Source organism: Peromyscus eremicus, chromosome 20 (assembly GCF_949786415.1).
Source record: "Peromyscus eremicus chromosome 20, PerEre_H2_v1, whole genome shotgun sequence".
NCBI lineage: Eukaryota > Metazoa > Chordata > Mammalia > Rodentia > Cricetidae > Peromyscus > Peromyscus eremicus.
In genome coordinates this window covers 21,769,923-21,792,115 of record NC_081436.1, presented here as the reverse complement: position 1 = coordinate 21,792,115, position 22,193 = coordinate 21,769,923, and the positions used below count along the sequence as shown (strand labels likewise).

The 22,193-nt window shown below is 43.3% G+C and overlaps 1 protein-coding gene across 1 annotated transcript in view; it reads right to left on the bottom strand.

The window, feature by feature from the left end:
- The window catches only part of Slc25a17 (solute carrier family 25 member 17), a 46,192-nt gene extending 26,925 nt beyond the window's left edge, over positions 1 to 19,267 (bottom strand). Inside the window, exons 1-2 of the mRNA XM_059247641.1 lie at positions 19,111 to 19,267; positions 3,918 to 3,978 (exon numbers count right to left, since the gene is read on the bottom strand). Coding sequence (XP_059103624.1) covers positions 3,918 to 3,978; positions 19,111 to 19,164 — 115 coding nt within the window. The 5' untranslated portion in view covers positions 19,165 to 19,267. The remainder of the gene's footprint in view (positions 1 to 3,917; positions 3,979 to 19,110) is intronic.
- Between the last annotated feature and the right edge of the window lie 2,926 nt (positions 19,268 to 22,193).

Below are 22,193 nucleotides of genomic sequence, written 5' to 3'. Positions count from 1 at the left end.
CTATGTATGAGTATTTTGCCTGCATGTATATGTGCACATGTGTGCCTGGTGCCCAGGGAAGTCAGAAGAGAGTGTTGGATAAACTAGAACTGGAGTTACAAATGTTTGTAAACCACCACAAGGGTTCTGAGAATTGAACCCAGGTCCTTTGCTAGAGCTACAAATGCTCTTAATTTTAACCTCTGAGCCATCTCTCCAGCCCCTACTCTCTTCCTTTTATAAAAGAGGCCAGGAAAACAAAAGCAAAGTCAGGATTAAAACTCAAGTTTCAAGCCAGGTGGTGGTGGTGCACACCTTTAATCCCAGCAGAGCCAGGCGCATCTCTGTGAGTTCAAGGCCAGCCTGGTCTACAGATCGAGATCTAGGACAGGCACCAAAACTACACAGAGAAACCCTGTCTCGAAAAACCAAAAAACAAAACAAAACAAAACAAAAATCAAAAACAAACAAAAAACCCTCAAGTATCAAAAGTTCTGGCTTTGTGCTGCTTCCTAACCTTTAAAAAAAAAAAAAAATCCCAGAAGGACAACATTCTCATTTTTGTGCATTATCTCTGAAACTAATATCCACTTCAATTAACTTCAAATTTCCTGCCCATACTAGAAAATTAATCTGAAAACATAAAAATGTGGAAATGAACCAATTTCCTCAGAATTAAAATTGGTACCAGTATATCTTATGAAATGGCAAGTTAGTCAGCCCCTAATAAAAGCAATCTGGCATTTACTCAAAATCACACATACATTTACCCTTGATTCAGAAGAAATCCCGTAAAATTTACAGAAACAAAATGGCCTATGAACAAATCTATTCTTACATCATATTTGCAAGAACAAAATAACAAAAAAGTGGAACATCCCAAGAATTCTTCCACAATAGGGCAAGGGTATGCAGGTTATGGTGCATCCACACCAGACTACTTGACAACTGGAAGACTGGATGAAGAGAAATACACTGCCAGGCTGAAGATGGGAAGTCTGGAGGGCTGGAGAGACGAGTCAGCAGTTAAGAGCACTGCTGCTCTTCCAGAGGACCCCAGGTTCAATTCCCAGCAACCATGGTGTATCACAACTGTCTGTAACTCCAGTGCTAGAGAATCTGGTTCCTTTTATGGTCTCTGTGGACACCAGGCATGCATGTGGTACACAGATACACATTGAGCAAAACACCCATATACATCAAATAAAACCTAAAAAGTAATTGTTGAAATGCATGGTCTGGAACAAAGTATGCTTTTTGTGTGAGTAAGGTGGAAAATTCAGAAACTACATTACTTGCTTGTTATTCCATAGAGTCTGAAAACCAGGAAAAGCTGGCTGACACTGTCTCAGGCTTCACCCCTATACACAATGTACTCTAGACTCTGCAAACATTCTTTTTGCTTTGCTCTGCCTCTCTCATTCTCTCTTCCTCCCTCCCTCTCTAAAACAAGGTCTCAGTACAGCTCCTGTGTTCAAACAGTCCACAAGTCTCGGCCTCTCAAGCAGCTGTGACTGCAGGTATGTACACAGAGCCCACCCTACGCCTGCCATTCTGAAGGATGTCCAAATCAAGAAATCTTGGGGCTGGAGAGATGGCTCGGCAGTTAAGAGCTTGCACTGCTCTTGTAGAGGACCTGAGCATGAGGGTTCACAACCACCTGTAACTCCAGGGATTCCAACAGGTCTGGCTTCTGAGGCCATCTGCACTCATGTGCACATATCCCCAGATGCACAGCATATATATAATTAAAAGTAATTTTAAATGCCGAGCGGTGGTGGCACACGCCTTTAATCCCAGCACTCGGGAGGCAGAGGCAGGCGGATCTCTGTGAGTTCGAGGCCAGCCTGGTCTACAAAGCAAGTTCCAGGAAAGGCACAAAACTACACAGGGAAACCCTGTCTCGGGGGAAAAAAAAAGTCATTTTAAAAACTAAGACACACACACACACACATCTTTCCTAGCAATGAAGACACCAAAGAAACAACCCCAAGTCAGTCAGTGTTAACTGCAGTGGAGAGGGGTGAAGAGGGAGTGGAGGTTTCCCTGTACAGCACTCCTTCCTATGTGTTTTACTTTGTGAATCATGTAACCACCTACCTAAAAATTCTAACTGCAAGCAGTAGTCACAAAATGTTTAACCTCTGAGATAGTTTTCAAACTCTTTATGCAAGTTGTGGCATCAGTTTATAATTTCAAGTTGAGACAGGTGTATTGGCGCATGCCTTTAATCCCAGCATTTGGGAGGGAGAGGCAGGTGGATCAGGTCAAGACCAGCTGCGTCTACATAATGAGTTCCAGGATAGCCAGAGCTACACAGAGAATCCCTGTCTCAAAAAACCAAAATGATGATGATGATGATGATGATAATAATAATAACAACCAAAGTGATAATAACCATAACAACAATAATAATGATAATTTCAAGTTTGAAAAAAAAAATAGGAGAAAGAATTACAGCAAAGTACAAAATCCTGTAGTGCTAGAGATAGGTTAGGAGCACATGTCTAGACTAGCAAGGACAGTGGGTGTATGTTTCCACTGTTTCCCAGTCTCCTTCCTCTTTTTAGAAAGCCTCATTCCTTTAAAAATGTCCAGTTTAAGCCTCAAAAGTCATCCTGGAAACAGAGCTCAGGGGTGCAGCACTTGCCTAGCACATGTAAGACCTGAGTCTGACCATCTACTGTAAAACAAAAGCCATGGGGTGTTAGACCAGGCTGGCCTCTAACTCAGATCCACCTGCCTCTGCCTCCTGAGTGCTGGGATTAAAGGTGTGCCATCACTGCCGGACAGGGGCTGATTCTCTTAAGACATCTTTGTTTCCAAGGTCAATCCTGCTTGAACTTGCTTGGCAGGTGTTAAACAGCAGTGGTGTGAGTGCAGTCCGGATTTCACTGCCCCCTCATCCATCAGGCGGCACACTGCCCTAATGCAGACATCTATTACATGTACAGCATATTGAAAGTACATTTCCCACTTGCCTTTGAAACATCTTTTTTTTTTTTTTTAATAACTGCTAAGAAAAAAATAACTTTTTCAAGTGTGGGCTTGCTAAATGGTAAAATCAGTGACACACATTTCAGAAGGGAGGTGTCTTGGTGTACTGGCATGAGTAAATGAGCTATATGTAATCATTTTAGTGTGAGGAAATTCTCCTGCCCCGGGTTCCCTGGACTTAACCCTTCAGGCCAGCCTTTTCTGTTGTAAAAGACTGCAAAGCCTTTGTATTGAAGAATATGTTTCTTTCTATTTTTAATAATTTATTTATTTTATTTTATGTGCATTGGTGTTTTGCCTGCATGAATGTCTGTATGAGTGTATTAGATCCCCTGGAACTGGAGGTACAGACAGTTGTGAGCTGCCATGTGGGTGCTGGGAATTGAACCGGGGACCTCTGGAAGAACAGCCAGTGCTCTTAACTGCTGAGCCATCTCTCCAGCCCAGAAGAATATGTTTCTTAAGTAGCCACTAGTCAGTTTATAATAGACACTGTTCCTGTACACGTAATATTCAGGCTTTTCTGACTGCACATTTGGTAACTCCCACTGTGGAATTTTCTACAGGTGACTCTTCTTTTTCGTTAACAATACTGGAGGGAGGAGACACCCAGTGGTTGAGCACTAGACTAGCTGCTTGCACAAAGCTCTAGGTTCAGCCCCTAGCACAGAAAGAGAAGTGGGGGAGGGATCCAATATTTAAGTCAGGTGCAGTGGTGCATACCTATAATGCACAAACTTTAGAGGTGGAGGCAGGAGGAGGAGCTCATGCTTAGGCTCTAGAGTGAGTTTGAAACCAGCACGGGTTATCTATAACCCTGTCACAAAACAAGCAAGCAGAAGACAGTGGTTATGTAAACAGTGATCTTATCTTGGTGCAGTATGTACTAGAGAATGTCTGCGTCCCAACGTCAGAAGACCAGGAGTGTGATCAGTACTCACCCTGAAGTCGAAGTCTAGCGGTATCCAAGGGAAAGAACACTGTCATGGCAGTCACACTTCCCTGCAGAGTTGAAAAAGGACTTTAGCCATTACACTAACTTACACATGGGCCACAACTTTAAAAAAAAAATGTGGTTTTAAAATTTTTTCATTTATTTTACGTGTACAGGTGTTTTGTTTGCATGTAGGTCTGTGCATTATCTGCATGCATGGTGCACTGTGGAGGCTAGAAGAAAGTGTCAGGTTCCCTAGGTCTGGAGTTCAGATGATTATGAGGTGCCATGTGGATGAAGGGAATTGAACTCAGGTCCTCTGCAACAGTAGCCAGTGTTCTTAACCACTGAGCCATCTCTCTAGCCCCAGACTGCACCTTTTAAATGATCCAAAACTCATTTGTACAGTTAATTAAATTCTTACCAAATAAACGCAGTACTTTAATCTATTGGGATTATTCATAATCAGACTTCTATTATTAGATACTTAAAAAGGAGAATTTAATTTTCCAGAAGAAATTTCTTCTGTTTCTCTGATATTGAAAAAGAAACAAAACTATAGCACATTTGAAGACAACAGATAAATAGAATTTTGATTTTTTTCCTCAGGTCAGTATAAGGCCTCTGATACTGCCCAAAATCAAAACAGTCAATAATTTCAAAATATATTCTAAGCCAGGCATGGTGGCACACAGCTTTAATTCCAAAATTCAGAAGGTAGAGACAGGCAGATCTCTACGAGTTCAAGACCAGCATGGTTTACATAGCAAGTTCCAGAACAGCAAAGGCTACATGGCAAGACCTTGTCCTAAAGACTAATGAGTGTGTGTGTGTGTGTGTGTGTGTGTGTGTGTGTGTGTGTGTGTGACATACACAGATTCCCTCTATCCTTTGGGGTTTTCTTTTCTTTTTTCTTTTTTGGTTTTTTTTTTGGTTTTTTTTTGGAGGGGGGTTTGTTTGTTTGTTTTGAGACACGGTTTCTCTGTGTAGTTTTGGTGCCTTGGATCTTGCTTTGTAGACCAGGCTGGCCTCGAACTCACAGAGATCTGCCTGTCTGCCTCCCAAGTGCTGGGATTAAAGGCATGTGCCACCACCGCCTGGCTACCCTCTATTCTTTGTTAGAAACATGAATGTGAGGCTTGAAACTTGAGATGTGGGTTTCTAATTACAGCAATACGGTGTCTTAGACAATGTGCTGCCCAATACCTAGAAATGTTGAATAAAATATAACAAACACCCTTCTCCTGCTTATCTCAATAGACTAGAAAGTAAAAAAACAAAACAAAACAAAACAAAAAAACCCTGGAGGGCTACATATTAGACAGCCACAGGGTTAAGCAGGTTCTTCTACTTTAAGTCTTCAGGAACTTTTTTGTTTTGCTTTGTTTTGTTTTTGAGATAGGATTTTTCTGTGTAGTCCTGCCTGTCCTGGAACTCTCAGTAGAGTAGGCTGGCCTTGAACTTAGGGATCCACATGCCTCTGTCTCCCGAGTGCAGGAATTAAACCATCACCAGTTACTGTTTTGCTTTTGAAACTGAGGTAAAATTCATATAGTATAAAACTAGCCATTCTGGAATACATACTCAGGGCTGAGGATGTAGCTCAGCTGGCAGAGCGTGCCTGCCTGAAAGGCACAAAACCCTGGACTTGACTTTTCAGTTCTGCATAACTTGGGCATGGTGCACGCCTGCAATCCCAGTACTTGGTAGAGGCAGGAGAGAAGTTCAAGATCATCTTTGACCATTTAGCAAGCTCAAAGCCAGCCTAGAACATGAGACTATATTTCAAAACAAAAGTAAAAACCAAAGAATACAATTCAAATGCAAGTACTCTCCATTTTCCCCTCTACTCAGCCTCTGGCCGCCACAAATATGTTTTCCCTCTATTGACATACACATTCTGTGTAATTCCTATAAGAAGAATCATGTAACCCACACCCATTTCTTTTCCCACACTCAGTAGTGTGTGTCAACTACTCATTCCTCATGGATGGGTAAATTTCATCAGGTGTATGTACACTACACTCATGTTTCAGCATAAGACAAAGGCAGTGGCTGGGCGTGGTAGTGCACGCCTTTAAATTACAGCACTCAAGAGGCAGAAGCAGGCAGATCTCTGAGTTTGAGGCCAGCCTGGGCTACAGAGAGAGTTCCAAGATAGCCAGGGCTACAAAAAAAAAAAAAGACAGAGGAAGTGATGGTATAACATTCTCAATGTACTAAATACCACTGAAGTGCACGTTTTAAAATTAACTTTGTTAAGTGCACTACACCTCACTACACCTCAATTACAAAATTAGTCCCGTCAGCCTGATGTAATAGGGACTGCCATCCTGTCCATTTTACAGATAGGAAACCAGCTAGAGAGGTTTAGCAGTTTCCCTAGCAAGATCAGAACTCAAATCTGGCAGCCTCTTCAAAGTTCACACTTAACCACTACTGTATCTAAAATTTGGGACACAGGTATTTTACACACTGGGGACCTGCCCTATTTGCTTCCTCATCAAGCAAACACAGAGGGCTGTTTTTCACATGCACTGTTACCTGCAACAAAATATTTATTTTATATGCACCGAGTTACACAAACACATGGTTTTCAGAATCTGAATTAAATTCCTCTAAATACATTCATCTTTTCCTGAGAACAATTTGTTTACTTACACAAAACGAGAAGACACAATGAGAGAGCAGTCCTGATGCCCCATGCTGCTGTGCCCGACAGACATAAAATAAACCTATTGAGCCCACAGAATTCTAACTATCCGAGTAGGAGTGCTATTGCAGACAATAATTACAATTTACAAGAATCTATTTCTAGAGAAATCTATTTCAGAGACTTCATTCTTTCACCAAAACCATTTTGAATGACAACATTCTGCGTTGGGAGAACAGTAAATTCCTATACTGCATTGGCACTTGGAGCCAGGAGGCCCCTTCACTGGAAAGCGAGGAGCCTGAGGCCAGCAGCCAGGGTCAGCCCAAAGGCAGAGTGGCCGAAGCAGGATGGAAGCACTCTCGCTCCTCAAGCCCTGTTCACAAAGAGCACACTCGGCCAAACACACAGACAACTTCCCTTTATTTTTTTAAAGTATTTCATTTATTTATTGTGTGTGGCACATGCATGGAGGTCAAAGGACAACTAATTTAAGGGAGCTGGTTTTTTCCTTACACTAGAATGGAACACAGGTCATCAGGCCAGACACTAAGCACTTTCCCCCACTCTGCCATCCCATCAGCCCTTTTTTTTTCTTTTCTCTCTATTTGTAAGTCTGTGAGTATATGCAACATGTGTGTGGGTGTCCACCAAGCCCCCCAGAGCTGGAGTTGTAGGTGGTTGTGAACTGCTCAATGTGGGTTCTGGGAACCAAACTCTGGTCCTCTGTAAGAGCAGCAAATGAGCCATCTCCCCAGCCTTACACATACGACTTACTTTCATTTGTTTATTTTTTTAGACAAGGTTTCATTATGTAGCTCTTGGCTGGTCTGGAATTCTCTATGTAGACCAGGCTAGCCTTGAACTCAGTGATCTGCCAGTCTGTGCCTCCTGAATGCTGGGATCACAGGTGTGTAACACTGCACCCAGCTCTTATTGTTCAGGGTTAGTTTTTTGGGTGTTTTTGTTTTTGTTTTTTGTTTTGATCCACCTGCCCTGCCTCTGCTCCACAGTGCTGGGATTCAGCTGTGACTAGAAATGGGGACAGGGAAGGAATTAAAAAGGGCTCCCATTTCCCAAATCATACACCAATACTATTCATTCAAGACAATTTGTTCTAACCCTGTCTTAGAAAAAAAAAATTGTCTTATATGTAGGGTGTTTTGCCTGAATGTATATCTATCTGTCTACTGCACACATGCCTGGTGCCTGTAGAAGCCAGAAGAGGGTTCTGATCCCCTGGAACTGGAGTTACAGATGGTTCTGAGCTGGGTAATAGGAATTGAACCCTGGTCCTCTGGCAGAGCAGCTAGTGCTCTTAACGACTGAACCATTCCTCCATCTCTTTCAAACACTTTTTTTTTAGACTGACTGGCCTGATCTCTGTGTAGCTGAGGATGACCTTGAACTCCTGATCTCCCTGCATCCATTCTTTTGGTGCTGGGATTACAGGCCTGTACAATTATACACAGGTTATATAAGGTTGAGGATCCAACCTAGAACTTTATGTATGCTAGGCTGGTGTGGACCCGCATGGCAACCATTGCTGCTTGACAAAGTTCCAGCATTCCGACTTTTCGAATCACAACTCTCCAGAATCCTTTTACTTTCATTTTTAATGATTCTCACTATTATGCCTTTCCCTTTGGGAATTTTTGTTTTGTTTTGTTTTCAGAGACAATCCATTTGGGAAATTTTGTGTGGGCTTTGGTAAAGGATGAAAATGTGTATAATTATAGCCTCTCTAAACAAAATAATTCTTTGGAAAAAAAGTCCCCACCACCTTGGAACCGGGAATCCCATTGTGCCCTCTTAATTACACCAAGAACACGAAGGTTAGAGATTTACTAGACACACCTGATCCGAAGAATGAAATGCCTACAATCCAGATCCAGAGTCTGAGGCCATTAAGGACAAGAGTTCAGTTAATAAGTATAGAGAAATCGGAATGGTACAGTATAATGGGAAAAGAGTAAGACTTTAGGACCTTCTCCTTTGGTAGCATAAGAGAGAAACAGGCCCATATAGTAAGACGGAGGGACACAATTAGGGAACAGCTCAGTGCCTATCACCTTGAGGAATGAAAACTGATCTTAAAATGTATAGTATAGTGTCTGCTCTTCAGAAGTCCTTTTCCCAAGATCAGGCATTTGGATAAGGGCCTCCATTCCCTCAGGGGCTTGAGGAAATCTGCTTGCTAAAGCAGTCATTCTCCTTATCTCTGGCAAGAGGAACTTGTGGCCCTTCCATTAACATATGACAGGTGCCCACTGTCAAGGTCAATGCTAGATTCCTCAACCCCAGATCTCAAGCCACAGCCCAGGTCACATGCCCCCTTTCTCCCACGTGGATTCTCTTTTTAAAAACCACTGCTAAGCCGGGTGGTGGTGGCGCACGTCTTTAATCCCAGCAGCCAGATCTCTGTGAGTTTGAGGCCAGCCTGGTCTACAGAGCGAGATCCAGGACAGGTACCAAAACTATACAGAGAAACCCTGCCGCGGGACACACACACACACACACACACACACACACACACACACACACACACACAGAGGACACCGGGACGACCACTGCTGGCAGACATCCTGATTCACCCCTCAGACACATCTCCCCCACGCCCCCCATCTTCTTTGGGACCTGAACCCTGCCTGAAGCAGGTCTTTGGCACAAGACAGTCACTCTCCCACCTGAGCCACATCCCTAGGCCCTCTCTCATTTTTTAAAAAAGTATTTACAGTTAGGCATAGTGGTGCATGCTTGTAGTCCCACGGTTAATATTCTGATCCGCCTCTTGAAATCCCACCCCTTGGCACCGCCCTGAGTCCTGACATAAAAACCTCATTCTAAGGAAAAACTTCTCCCCTTCTTCTCTCTCTTTCTTTCTGTCTTTCTCTTTCCTATCATCTCTTTCCTTCATCTCTCTATTATAATAAACTCTCCACATGGATGCAGTGTCAGTGTTGTGAATTACTGGCCACCGCCACCATGCTCACCGGGCGTGCATCTGCCCATCCCACAGCTGCATCTGCCCAGCATGCTTCCTTGCATGCGTGGGATATCCTCACGGGTCCCTCTGAGCAATAATTCATAACACCCATCACTCTGGAGTCAGAGGTAGAAGGATCATGAATTTGAGGATACCCTGCACTACTTAAAAGCAAGGCCCTGTCTCAGGTGTTTGTTTGTTTGTTTTGTTTTTAGTTGTTGTTTTCTGAGACAAGGTTTCTCTGTGTAGCCTTTGCTACCCTGGAACTTGCTCTGTAGATGTGGCTGGCCTCAAACTCAGAGATCTGCCTGTCTCTGCCTCCTGAGTGCTGGGATGAAAGATATGGGCCATCATTTTTAAGAAAGATGGGAGAGCTCAGTGTAATGACTGACTCCTGCTTATAGCTGTAGCACTTAGGAGGCTGAGGAGGGGAGGTGAAGAGTTAGGGATCAGCCTGGCTATTTAGCAAGCCCCAGGCCAGACGGGAACACATTAGAATGAGAATAATATACTCTAGCAACTCTCAAGAAATAATCTGGAGAACCCTCAATGTCTCCAGGGTCTTTCTAGGAGTTGGGACAGAGAAAACTATTTTCTCTCTTTTAAAAGACATTTCTTACAAGGAACACTTGACGGCCGGGCGGTGGTGGCGCACGCCTTTAATCCCAGCACTCAGGAGGCAGAGGCAGGCAGATCTCTGAATTCGATGCCAGCCTGGTCTACAAAGTGAGTTCCAGGACAGGCACCAAAGCTACACAGAGAAACCCTGTCTTGAAAAACAAAAACAAAAAACAAGGAACACATGACAATACAATTTGCAGGAGTTGGTTTTCTCTCCACCATGTGATTTCTAGGGATGAAACTCAGGCTGTGAGGCTTGGCAGCAAGTGCTTTTATCTGCTGAGCCATCTTGCTGGCCCCAAACCTGTTTTCTTTTCCTTTGTTTTTTTTTGGGGGGGAGAGGAGTGGGGGGAAGGAACAAAGTCTTGCTATGCAACCTAAGCTGGCCTCTAACACTTGGATCCTCCTGCCTCCGCCACCAGGCATGCACGCAAGCGCAACACCCATATACATAAAATAGTAATAATTTAAAATTTTAAAAAAGATTTACATTTCTGTCTTATTTAAGAGTTGTGTGCTCCCCTGTGCCCCCTGCACTAACACTTAGGTCTGTGGTTAATTTTTTGTTAATTTTTGTGTATGGCCAAAGTGAATGTTCATAATTCTTCTGCACGTAGACACCCAGTTGTACCTCCACCATTTACGGAAGAGACTACTGTTTCCTCATCGAGTCCAGGAGCCTTGCAGAATATCAACTGAATTCTGGAGATTTTTAGAGTCTCAACTCTACTCCGTGGATCTGTATTCTTGTGTCAGTGGCCTCTTGACTGCTGCAGTCTTGCGGCACTTGAGAGTGGAAGGAGTCGTCCAACTTTATTCTTATTTTTCATGACTGTTTTGGCATCTGTCCTCTAATTTTTGCAAAGAACAAGCTGGAATTTTGGTAGGGATTGCTCTGAGTCTATGAAGCCGCATGGAAAGTGCTATATTAAGTCTTTCAAACCACAAACACAGCATCTCTTTCCACTTGTTTGGGTATTCAATTTCATTCAGTGATAACTTGGTCTTCCGCACAGCCACAAGTTTTAATATGCACTATAATATTACTCAGTTCTAAATACTTTAGTTCCATTATGATTTCCTCTAACTCACATATTATTCAGAAACGTGTTTTCATATGGGCACAGCATTCTGTGTCTGAAAGGTTCACTACTTTTGAAGTTTAGATAGGAGGAGCCCGAGAGTTCAACACTAGAAGAATGAGGGTAAGAGGAAGAAAAGAAATGTATCTTGGGGGCTGGCACTTGCTGCCAAGCCTGACAAGCTGAGTTTCATGCCTGGAACTCAAATGATGAAGGACAGCTGTCCTAAGATCTCCACACAAATGCCATCATGCACGCGCACACGCGTGCGCGCATACACACACGCACACACACACATACACACACACAAAAAATAAATAATGTTAAAGAAAGACATACATTTTTAGAGCCCAGTAAATATACTTCTTCCTACCTTCTTTCCAATTGGTTCGCTTGTTTGTTTGTTTGGGTTTTTTTTCCCTTTTTTCTTTCTTTCTTTCTTTTTTTTTTTTCATTTTTTCCGAGACAAGGGTTTCTTTGAGCAGCCTTGGCTGTTCTGGACCTCGCTCTGTAGACTAGGCTAGCCTCGAACTCACAGAGATCTGCCTGCCTCTGCCTCCCGAGTGCTGGGATTAAAGGCGTGCGGCCCCACACACAGCAGATGAACTAGACTTTGTCCTCTAGGTCCTAGAGGATAAAGGTGAGATCATCTGCTAGAGTGAAAGCAGCAGTAAGGATTGCCCTTCTCTTCCTCCTTCTTGGTGCTGGAGATTAAACTCAGGCCACTGACCATGCTAATCACATACTGAGTTTCTGAAACTGGGTAAAAAGAATGCAATTTTAAGAACAGACTCAACTAGAATTGGATACTTACTGCTGTAATATTCCCATCAGTCCCCTAATGACTCATTAAAACCCTGTGGGTGAGGTATTACTGTCCCTGTTTCATAACTTGGCAAACCCAAGTTCAGGGAAAAAATGTAAGTTATCCACAATGACAGAGAGCTAAACTTTACTCCAAAACTCTTTCCAGCTATTAGAACACATTTACTTCTTTTAAACTTCTTTAAAGACCGGACAGTGGTAGTGCATGCCTTTAATCCCAGCACTTGTGAGGCAGAGGCAGGTGGATCTCTGTGAGTTCAAGGCCAGCCTAGGCTACAGAGTGAATTCCAGGACAGGCTCCAAAGCTACACAGAGAAACCCTGTCTCAAAAAACAAAAAACAAAAAAAAAGAGGTAAGAGAGGGCCAGCATGGTAGCTCAGAGGATAAAGACGCTTGTTGCCAAGTCTGATGGCCCAAGTTTGATTCTCCAGAACCTACATGGTGAGAGGAGAAGAACCAACTCCAGGAAGTTGTTTTCTGACCTTCAGAGCACCTCAACAGGAGTCCTTTGCCCACAGAATATACATACAAACGTTGGGGGAAAGCAAAGGTCAAAGGATACTGTATACATGACTATTCAATTTCAATTTCAAAAGCCCTATACATATACACTATAATAGTGTCAAGTAACATAAAAGTCTTGTTATTATATTATTAATATTCACAAGCCCTGGGAAGTTACTGACATTTTACAGATAGGGATCCAAATTAACTGACTCTGGAAATATAGTTTGTTTTTTCTTTCTCTAAATATCACAAAATTAGTGAAACTGAAGTAATGGAGTCATGAGAGATAACATTAACATTTACATTATACAAAATGTTTATCAAAGCAAAGGATTGAAGTGCAGTATAAGTAACCATACATAAATGAAATATTTGTAGCTGGAGTTTTCTCTCTGGGTCCCACCAAGCCCCAGCAGTCCAACAGCCCACTTATAAAATAAACACATAGACGCTTATATTATTTAAACTGTTTGGTCTAATGGCTCAGGCTTCTAGCTATCTAGTTCTTACATCTTAAATTAATCCATTTCTATAAATCTATACCTTGCCACGTGGCTCGTGGCTTACCGGCATCTTCACATGCAGCTTGTCATGGCTGTGGCTGGCAGAGTCTCCCTCCACCTTCCTGTTCTCTCAACTCTCCTCTCTGTTAGTCCGCCTATACTTCCTGCCTGGCTACTGGCCAATCAGTGTTTTATTCATTGACCAATCAGAGCAACACATTTGACATACAGACCATCCCACAGCAAATATTCATATATTACTTTTTTGTTGTTGTTTTGTTTTTCAAGATAGGGTTTCTCTGTGTAGCCCTGGCCATCTTGGATCTTACTCTGCAGACCAGGCTGGCCTCGAATTCAAGAGATTCACCTGACTCTGCTTGCCTAGTGTTGGGATTAAAGGAGTGTACCACCATGTTCAGTTTTGGGAATATTAATATATTTTTAAAAATCAATGATATTTGAAGACTTGATTTTAGAGACAAGGTCTCCCTATATAGCCCAGACTGGCTTAGAAAGTAGGATCCTCCTTCCTACCTTAGAGTCCTGAGGTTTGGGATTATAGGTGTGCACAACCACTACTTCTGGCTTCAAGGTATTCTAACATATTGATACACAGATGTCAACAGTTTTGGGTCACATAACATCACTCTCTTTTGCTGATTTTCTTTTCTTATTTTATGTGTATGAGTGTTTGTCTGTGTGCCACATGCATGCCATTCCTATGGAGGCCAGAAGAGGGTATTGGATATCATTTGATGGAAGTTAAAGATGGTTGTGAGCAATGATGTGGTGCTGGGAATTGCAGCTGGGTCCTGTAAAAGTAGCCATAGCTTCTAACTGTTGAGCCATTTCTCCAACCTCTAATTTTCTTCTGAAGAATTACCTCGCCCTACTGTATACAATCTTGGCAGGACAGAAAATCCAGGTGCCACCCTCCACTATAGCCCCCGAAGAGGCCTCTGAAGGGTCCTTCTGCCCACACCTTCCTTCCACACCTGTTCACTACAAGAGGCTTGTCAAGGCTTGCCTGGGTACAAGGCATTGAGTTCTGTTAGCAGGAACTCTTTGCAGGACTTTGACTCTTTTTTTTTTTTTTTTTTTGGTTTTTTTGAGACAGGGTTTCTCTGTGTAGCTTTGCGCCTTTCCTGGGACTCACTTGGTAGTCCAGGCTGGCCTCGAACTCACAGAGATCCGCCTGGCTCTGCCTCCCGAGTGCTGGGATTAAAGGCGTGCGCCACCACCGCCCGGCGCAGGACTTTGACTCTTAAGTAGAATTTGGTCAGGGTAGATGGGCAGGACAAACCTTCTGATTTCAATGGTGGTGTCTGACAGAGACTTTCCAATGACTATTTCAGAAATCTTCTAGAGCCACTTGGCTCCTTTCTACTCCAAGTTTTTCAGCTTCCCATTGCCAGAGCAGGTCTCAAATAGCCTTTAAAGAATACTCACCTTAATGCTTAAAATACCCAGTCTGTTTCTCCACCCTGTAACCAGGGAACCTAACTGAGTCACATGGATACTCTAAATTCCAAAACAAACACACTCATAACAAGCAAACAGAAAAATCCCAGGATATGAAACTCTACTAACAGTTATATAAATAATAACAACAAAAGTCTACCTATGCACATTCATTTGTATATAAACACACAGAGAACAGAGGCCAAAGATGTAGCTACACTTCGACAAACATTTTATCTGACCAACTGTAACCCAAACTCCTTTGCATAACATTGGAGATTCTCTAACAACCTCAGCTACTCAAGGATGCAGGGTGTCCTGAACCCAGAAGTTGAGGCCAGCCTAACCAATATAAAGAGACTACCCTGCTAGATAAACAAGGCAAACAAAAAAATAAATCAAAATGATTTAAATATGCAGTTGGTACAAAAGATGTTTCCTCAAAGTTACTGATCAATCAGGCCAGAGAGCTGAGTCAGTAAGGATAAAACCTCTTGTGGAACAAGCCTGAAGACCTGAGTTCATTCCTGGAACCATGCAGTGAAAGAGAAAACTGACTCCCACAGTTGTCCTCTCATCTCCACACAAATTCCAACAAACTGACTAATAAATAAAAATTTTGATATTACTGATTAATCATGACAATTCTGAACCCTGTTTCAGTGTGCAATCTACCCTATGTAAGTCCTACAAATAGCACTTTTCAAATTCTAGACTACAGAAATCTTTTGCTTGTAAATAGATATTTCTGGGCGAAGGATGTAACTAAGTTGGTAGAGCTTGCCAAGCATTTTCGCGTTTGGTTAGAACCTCCAACTTGCCCCTGCATGATGCGGAAAGCCCCATTCCTGTCTCCCTCTCTCCAAACCTAACCCAGTCAAAGTCTCTAAACAAAGGAAAGGCACCAAAAAGCCCAGTTCCACATTCTTGGTGGCTACTGCAGCTTCCTCCCCTGAAGACGCCAGCCACTCAAGTCCCTGCCTAAAGCACCATACTTGGGCACAAACCCAGCTTGTGGGAGACACGTCATCACCCCTCACCTACAACCTATAAAGTCTCCCTGCTTTAGTTTGGGGGCAAGAATTCTCTGGTCTTGATCTCTGAGACTGGAGAACTCACCCAGGAGTTGCTTTGCTCAAATAAACTTGTTGTTATACTTTTTCAGTTTGGCTTGATCTGACTTACTGCATTGGCAGAGAAAACAATTATGGGGTGGAGGTGCAGAAAACCTATTAGTTTGGAAGCCCGAATTCAATCCAAAAACCTAATGCTCTAATCTTAAAATTTATGAGCTGGAAACAAGAAGATCAGAAGTTCAAGATCATCTTTGGTTACACAGCAAGGTCAAAGCCAGCTTAAAAAAAAGAGACACATTTTTACATATGAAATCTTTCAAAAATAATCTGATAACCAAAATACTAGAGCCTAGGTTATGTTATTTAACTTTAATATACAGACCTGCTAAGAATTTTTTTTGTTTTTGTTTTTGTTTTTCGAGACAGGGTTTCTCTGTGTAGTTTTGGTGCCTATCCTGAATCTCACTCTGTAGACCAGGCTGGCCTCGAACTCAGAGAGATCTGCTTGGCTCCTGAATGCTGGGATTAAAGGCATACACCACCGCCACCCAGCACCTGCTAAGAATTTTAAAACAACTCTTTGGCATGATAGTTGAATAGTAATCATCATCATCATCATCACCACAGCAGCAACAACAACAAAACACCGCTGGTTGTGGTGGCACACACTGGGAGGATACCTGAACAGGAAGAGAGAGGTAGGAGATTCACAAGTTCAAGTCCAGCCTGGGCTACACACACACACACACACACACACACACACACACACACACACACACACACACGGGAGCAGCTGGATACAGTGGTACATGCCTTTAATTTCAAGGATTTAGGAGGCCGAGGTTAAAAGTTTGTAAGTTTGAGGCTATTCTGGACTACACTGGGCTACACAGTGAGACCCTGTTTCAAAATAACCAAAACATACAGAGTACATGTACTAGAAATACTACTTTCCTGATAGAAAGCAAGAGTAATAAAATGAATTATTCTTATAAAAGCATATAATAGATAACTTGGGGGGGGGAAGCCAGCAAAATCAGAGTGCATAATTTCAACTGAAATTTTCTTTTTCTTTTTTTGAGACAGCATTTCTCTGTGTACCCCTGGCTGTCCTAGAACTTGCTCTGTAGACCAGGTTGGCCTCGAACTCAAGAGATTCGCCTGCCTTAATCCCTGTGCTGGGATTAAAGGTATATGACACCACCGTCTGGCTTCAAGTGAAATTTTAATGAAAGAAAAATAGGCAACAAATCAATGAAAATGTTTTGTGTAGATTAATAGATATATTATCACCCCTGCCATGGTCATGCTGTATCACAGGGCTCAGAAAACTGGTCGGTGGGCCAAAACCAACGTACTGTCTGTTTCTGTGACAACAGTTTTATGGGAAACAGAGCTCTGCCCATCCATTTACTTATGGTCTGTGGCTGCTTTCACATCCACTATGGCTGTGCTGAGCAGCTACAACAGAGACTGTACATAATACATAAAATTATCTGTCACCTTATATAAAAAAATGCTTACTAGCCTTACTTATTTAATAGCTCACTATTTAAAATCATTTTGTTTACGCATTTACTGGCTTCTCTACTGGAACCAACAGTTAGTGAAGAAAATGACTTTGTTTTTTATATTCTTAGAACCTAGAAGACCATACGGCCCACAGAATGAACTGAACGAATGGCATTAGATAAGAGAAAGAAGAAGTAACAAGGATTTTTCTTCTTTCTATTTTCTGTTACATTCCATCTTGGCCACCAATCCACCAAAATTGGTCTTCTCGATTAACCACTGTATTTAGTATTTTGATAAGCCCAGTGATTAGTTCACTGTCCTCACCTTACTTGACTGCCTGGCAGCAGATGACCCACTGGGACAACACCCTTCTTCCCGAAATACTTTCTCCGAACAGCTGGCGGAGCACGTTTCCAGTTTCCTCCCACCCCACTAGTTCTCAGGTCTTCTCTGTGCCCGAAACCTTACGTCCCCGACCTTTTAATGTCGCCTGCTTTTCCACTCAGTCATTTTTCTGAGTCCGTGTTCACTTCCTTGGTGAGTTAATTATTTAATGTCAGGCTACTCTCAGGGACTTCAAATTTAACTAGCTCCAAACTAGAACCAAGTTTATCTTTCCCCAAACCATGGCTTCACCGTTGCCAGCTCACCAGGGAGGAAGACCATGTTCCTTCAGGCAAAAATCTGTCAGACAACCGACCCTAATCTACATGATATCTCTCACTAAACTATGGTGGCTCTTATAAATACATTTCAAGAGAACGATCACTTACCACTTCCACTTCTACAACCTCATCTAAGCCTTACAACCACTTCTGGCCTGACTACTGTGCCTTCCTTATTCTACTTCCACAGAGAAAGAAGCCTGGAAGATCAGGTCTGACATGTAAATCAGTAAGTTCAACAGCCGCTCTTTCCTACACAAAGTCATGAATAATTTGGTGGCCATTTGCATTTCCACTCCAGTCGCACAGGTCTGTGTGACCAACTGGAAACTGGAAACACGTCAAGCAAAGTTCCATCGCAGGGTGAAAGGCTCTTCTGGTTGATTTAAATGAATGAGGCTTCTTGACTAAGACACTCATGTAATGTCCCCTCACCTGATTCTCAAGAGTCTAGGAGAAAACTATCACTTCTTCTGCTTTACAGGTTACAAAGGTGAGACTTGAGATTACCTAGTAAATAAATAATCGAACTGGAATTCGAAAACTCAGATTCCTCTTTACAGAACATGAGCGGTCCCTGAATTAATATTGGGGGAGGAGGAGCATTCAGTCATGGTCCACCGAACAGACAATAATGGTCCAGAGTAATTCTAAAAAGGCTAAAGGTACATGTTGGTTAGAAGTTAGGGAAGGGCATGAGAAAGAGTCCGAGGAAAAGAACCAAAGAGGAACGTTACTCGTGCCAAGAATGTAAAGTCGCAAGGAAAAGGGAAGGGTGTCAGGGGAAGGAACTCAGACGCCTCTATGTCCAAGAACCGAGCACTTAACTCACAGTAACTCTACGCGGAATGGATAACAACACCGATCCTGATTTTAAAAAACAAAAACACCCTACCGTTTCCTGGCAATAACACTGATCACAGGTATTCTACTAGCTATTGCCACTTGCCTGTGGTAAGGTGTGACAATTGGCTGTCAGCAGCCTTACGTCAAGCACCACAGCTCCACACCTAGTTTCTCCTCAGGACCAGTTAGACGAAGTTTGTGTGAAGTACGGGGACGGCTGGCCTTAAACGTTACAAGGTGAAGAAAACAGCAACTCCGGACCTTTGTGACTGCCAGTCCGGACGGGCTCTAGGAGAGCGCCGCAGGGGCAGGGGCAGGCAGGCGGGTGGGTGCTGGCCTCACCCTCACTCCTGCAGCAACTTTCCCAGTCCTGACAGACTCAGCCCCCACAGCCCCCTCGTGCCCACCTCCCGGCCCCATCCCGGGACTGACTTCGAAAATCCCCAAACCCCTCCTCACCACGGCTCCGGCCACGGCGTGTACCAGGCTTTCGTAGGACAACACAGAGGCCATAATGCCACACTTTTCCCCTCAGACGCGGCAGTGTGGGCTCCTGAAAGGAGCGTCTCAAGCCCCACCTCTCAGACCCGCCCGCCTCCACCAGAACAACCACTTCCGGGTCACAAGCTGCCCTCTGTCGGCCGGGAGACCAGCCCCTGAACACCGATTGGTCCGGAGAGAGCAAGGGGCGGGGCGATGCCCGGAGTACTTAGATGATCCGCGCTCAAAGCGCCGCCAGGGCGGGCTCATGACTGTTTGCAAGCTAACATGGTTAGTCATGCCTATTGACATAAAACGGAGGACATAGAAACTCCTAATGACCTCTGCACCCCAATTCCTTTACAAAATACACGTTGGCAGGCTGAGGACATAGCTCAGTTGTAAGAATGCTTGCTTAGCATGATCCCCAGCACTCCACAAACACCTGTATTTCCAGCATTCAGGAAGTAGAAAAAGGAGGATCAAGAGACTGGAGGGAAACCTAAATTCTACTGCTCTTGCAGAGGAACCGTGATTATTTCCCAACACCCACATGGAGGGAACGACTCTAACTCCAGCTCCAGGGGATGACATCCACAGGTTCCTACACGCACTCACTGAGACATACATACATTGTTAAAAGAATCAGCTGAGTCACCTTTGGCTACCTGGCTACCTAGAGCTTGAGATCATGCTGGGTCTCAAAACAAAACCTCAAAAAACCTACAACCGCCCCCGCCCCAAAACATATCCTAGTAACCTTAGCCTGTTATCCCGGTACCATGGTGTACAGAAACCATGTCACAATAAAACCACCCCTCCAAGATAAGCTGATGGCCACAGCTAAGGAGTCAGGTCATCAACTTCAACATTCATTTCTTCATGCAGCCACCTCCAACACCCATCACTAAGCCCACTAGATTTGAAATCAAGGAGCTAAGGAATGGTAGGTAAAAGCTCTAGCATGAGGCTTCGGTTTGCTTAAACTGACAATTTGAGGCTGGACAGACGGCTCAACAGCTAACAATGTTTGCTGCTCTTGGAGAGGATCTGGGTTCAGTACACAACCCTCTGTAATCCAGTTCCAGGGGAATTCCGTCTTGTCCTCTGAAGGCATCAGATGCACTTACATAAATAAATGCAAGCACTCATGCACATAAAGATAAATCTAAGAGAAAAATTGGTATTTCATGTTTCCATCGTGACACAACAAAGTCTCACAGAATTGTCCAAACTTTCAAAACTTGCTATTGTTGTATTTGTCTTCCCCTTCAACCCATGAACTGTATTTTTGTTTTTAAAAGTACATGTTTGTGCATGTTAGTGCAGTGCATTTGGAAGTCAAGAGGGCTACAACCACCTGGAGCTAGGGTTACATGCAGTTATGGACTACCAGACACGGGTGGGTGCTTGGGAACTAAACATGGGTCCTCTGCAAGATGTACTCTTAACTGTTGAGCCATCTCGCCAGCCCCAATCATAGTCTTATTAGTTGCATACTTGTTAAAAGACAAAGAACTTCAATTATGCTGTCCTTTACTATTCCGAGAATAGTAATGTATTCAGCAGCACACATAACCTGATATTCTTTATTTAACCAGTCTCATTCACGTCCATTTTAGCTTTCAATTTATCCACCCATCCACCTCCACCCCAGACAGGGTTTCTTTGTGTAGCCTTTGCAGCTCTGAACTTACTCTGTAGACCAGAGTGGCCTAGAACTCAGATCCGCCTGCCTCTGCCTGAGTGCTAGGTTTAAAGGTGTGCACTACCACCATCCAGCTACCTTTCTCTTTTTTTTTTTTTTAACGACTTATTTATTATGTATACAGTGTTCTGTCTGCACGTATCTCTGCAGGCCAGAAGAGGGCACCAGATCTCATTACAGATGGTCGTAAGCCACCATATGGTTGCTGGGAATTGAACTCATGACCTTTGGAAAAGCAAGCAGTGCTCTTAACCTCTGAGGCACCTCTCCAGCCCCACCTTTCTATTTCTTAAAGCAGCAATCAAGCATGCTGACACAACTATTGTCCTAATACAAGTAGTTGGGAGGCTGAGGCAGAAAGATGAGAATTCAAGTGCCAGCCTGGGTTACAAGGCTGAGGTCTACCCTGAGGCAACAAGACAATAAAAACAAACTTGTAATAGCCAGGCACAGTAGTGCATGCCTTTGATCTCAACACATGAGGCAGAGGCTTAGCAGCCTAGTCTACACAAATGAGTTTTCAAATTGCATAGTGAAATCTTGTTTCAAAATGATCACTCAAGCACAGACCCCGTGTCCCCACAAACTTCTGTAATAATCAGGAGTAAGGGATTTATAAAGAGCTGGGAAGCCACAAGTGTCTGTGAAAATCCTAGCTCCACAAACGTTACACTGAGCAATTACCGGTGTTTCAGTTTCTTCATCTACAAAATTGCAAAGCAAAGGTACTTAGAATTAAAGTTATCATTGGAGGAACTTATTCCACCAGGGCCTGGAACCATTTACCTCAGGTCCATTTACCTTAGGTGTGAGTCACTTTCTGAAACAGAAGCTATTTCTCCTATATGAAGCTGTCTCCGAAGGTGTGACAGCTAGTAGGCTAACCAAGCCTTTTGTTTTTGTCCAATCGTTTCTCCACATAACCACATACCTGTGTGCTGTTTCTCTTCCCCCATAGTTAATCAAGCTGACCAATGGGGTATGAAAAGAGCTCTTAACGCCATGTATCATCAGCATCTCCCCATTTGTGTCCCTGACCACATGCCTTTTTCCTCAGGTGTTAAGACAGGAAACTTCTCTGGACCCACATCTAAGTTACTTACTACAATATGTGGCAGAACTACCTACTTCTAGAAAGCTACCAAAAGAAAGTAAACCTCTGAATTAATTAAGGAAGTGAGTGGGAGTGGAGGGCGGTTCTCGGGATTTGAAGTCTTGCTACACAGTCCAGATTAGCCTCAAACTCAGACTCCTCCCTCATCCTCTCAAGTACTGAGATTACATGTGTGGAATCACTATATTCAGCTTTTAGGGGTTTCTGTTGACATTTAGTAATCCATAGCCTACTGTACCC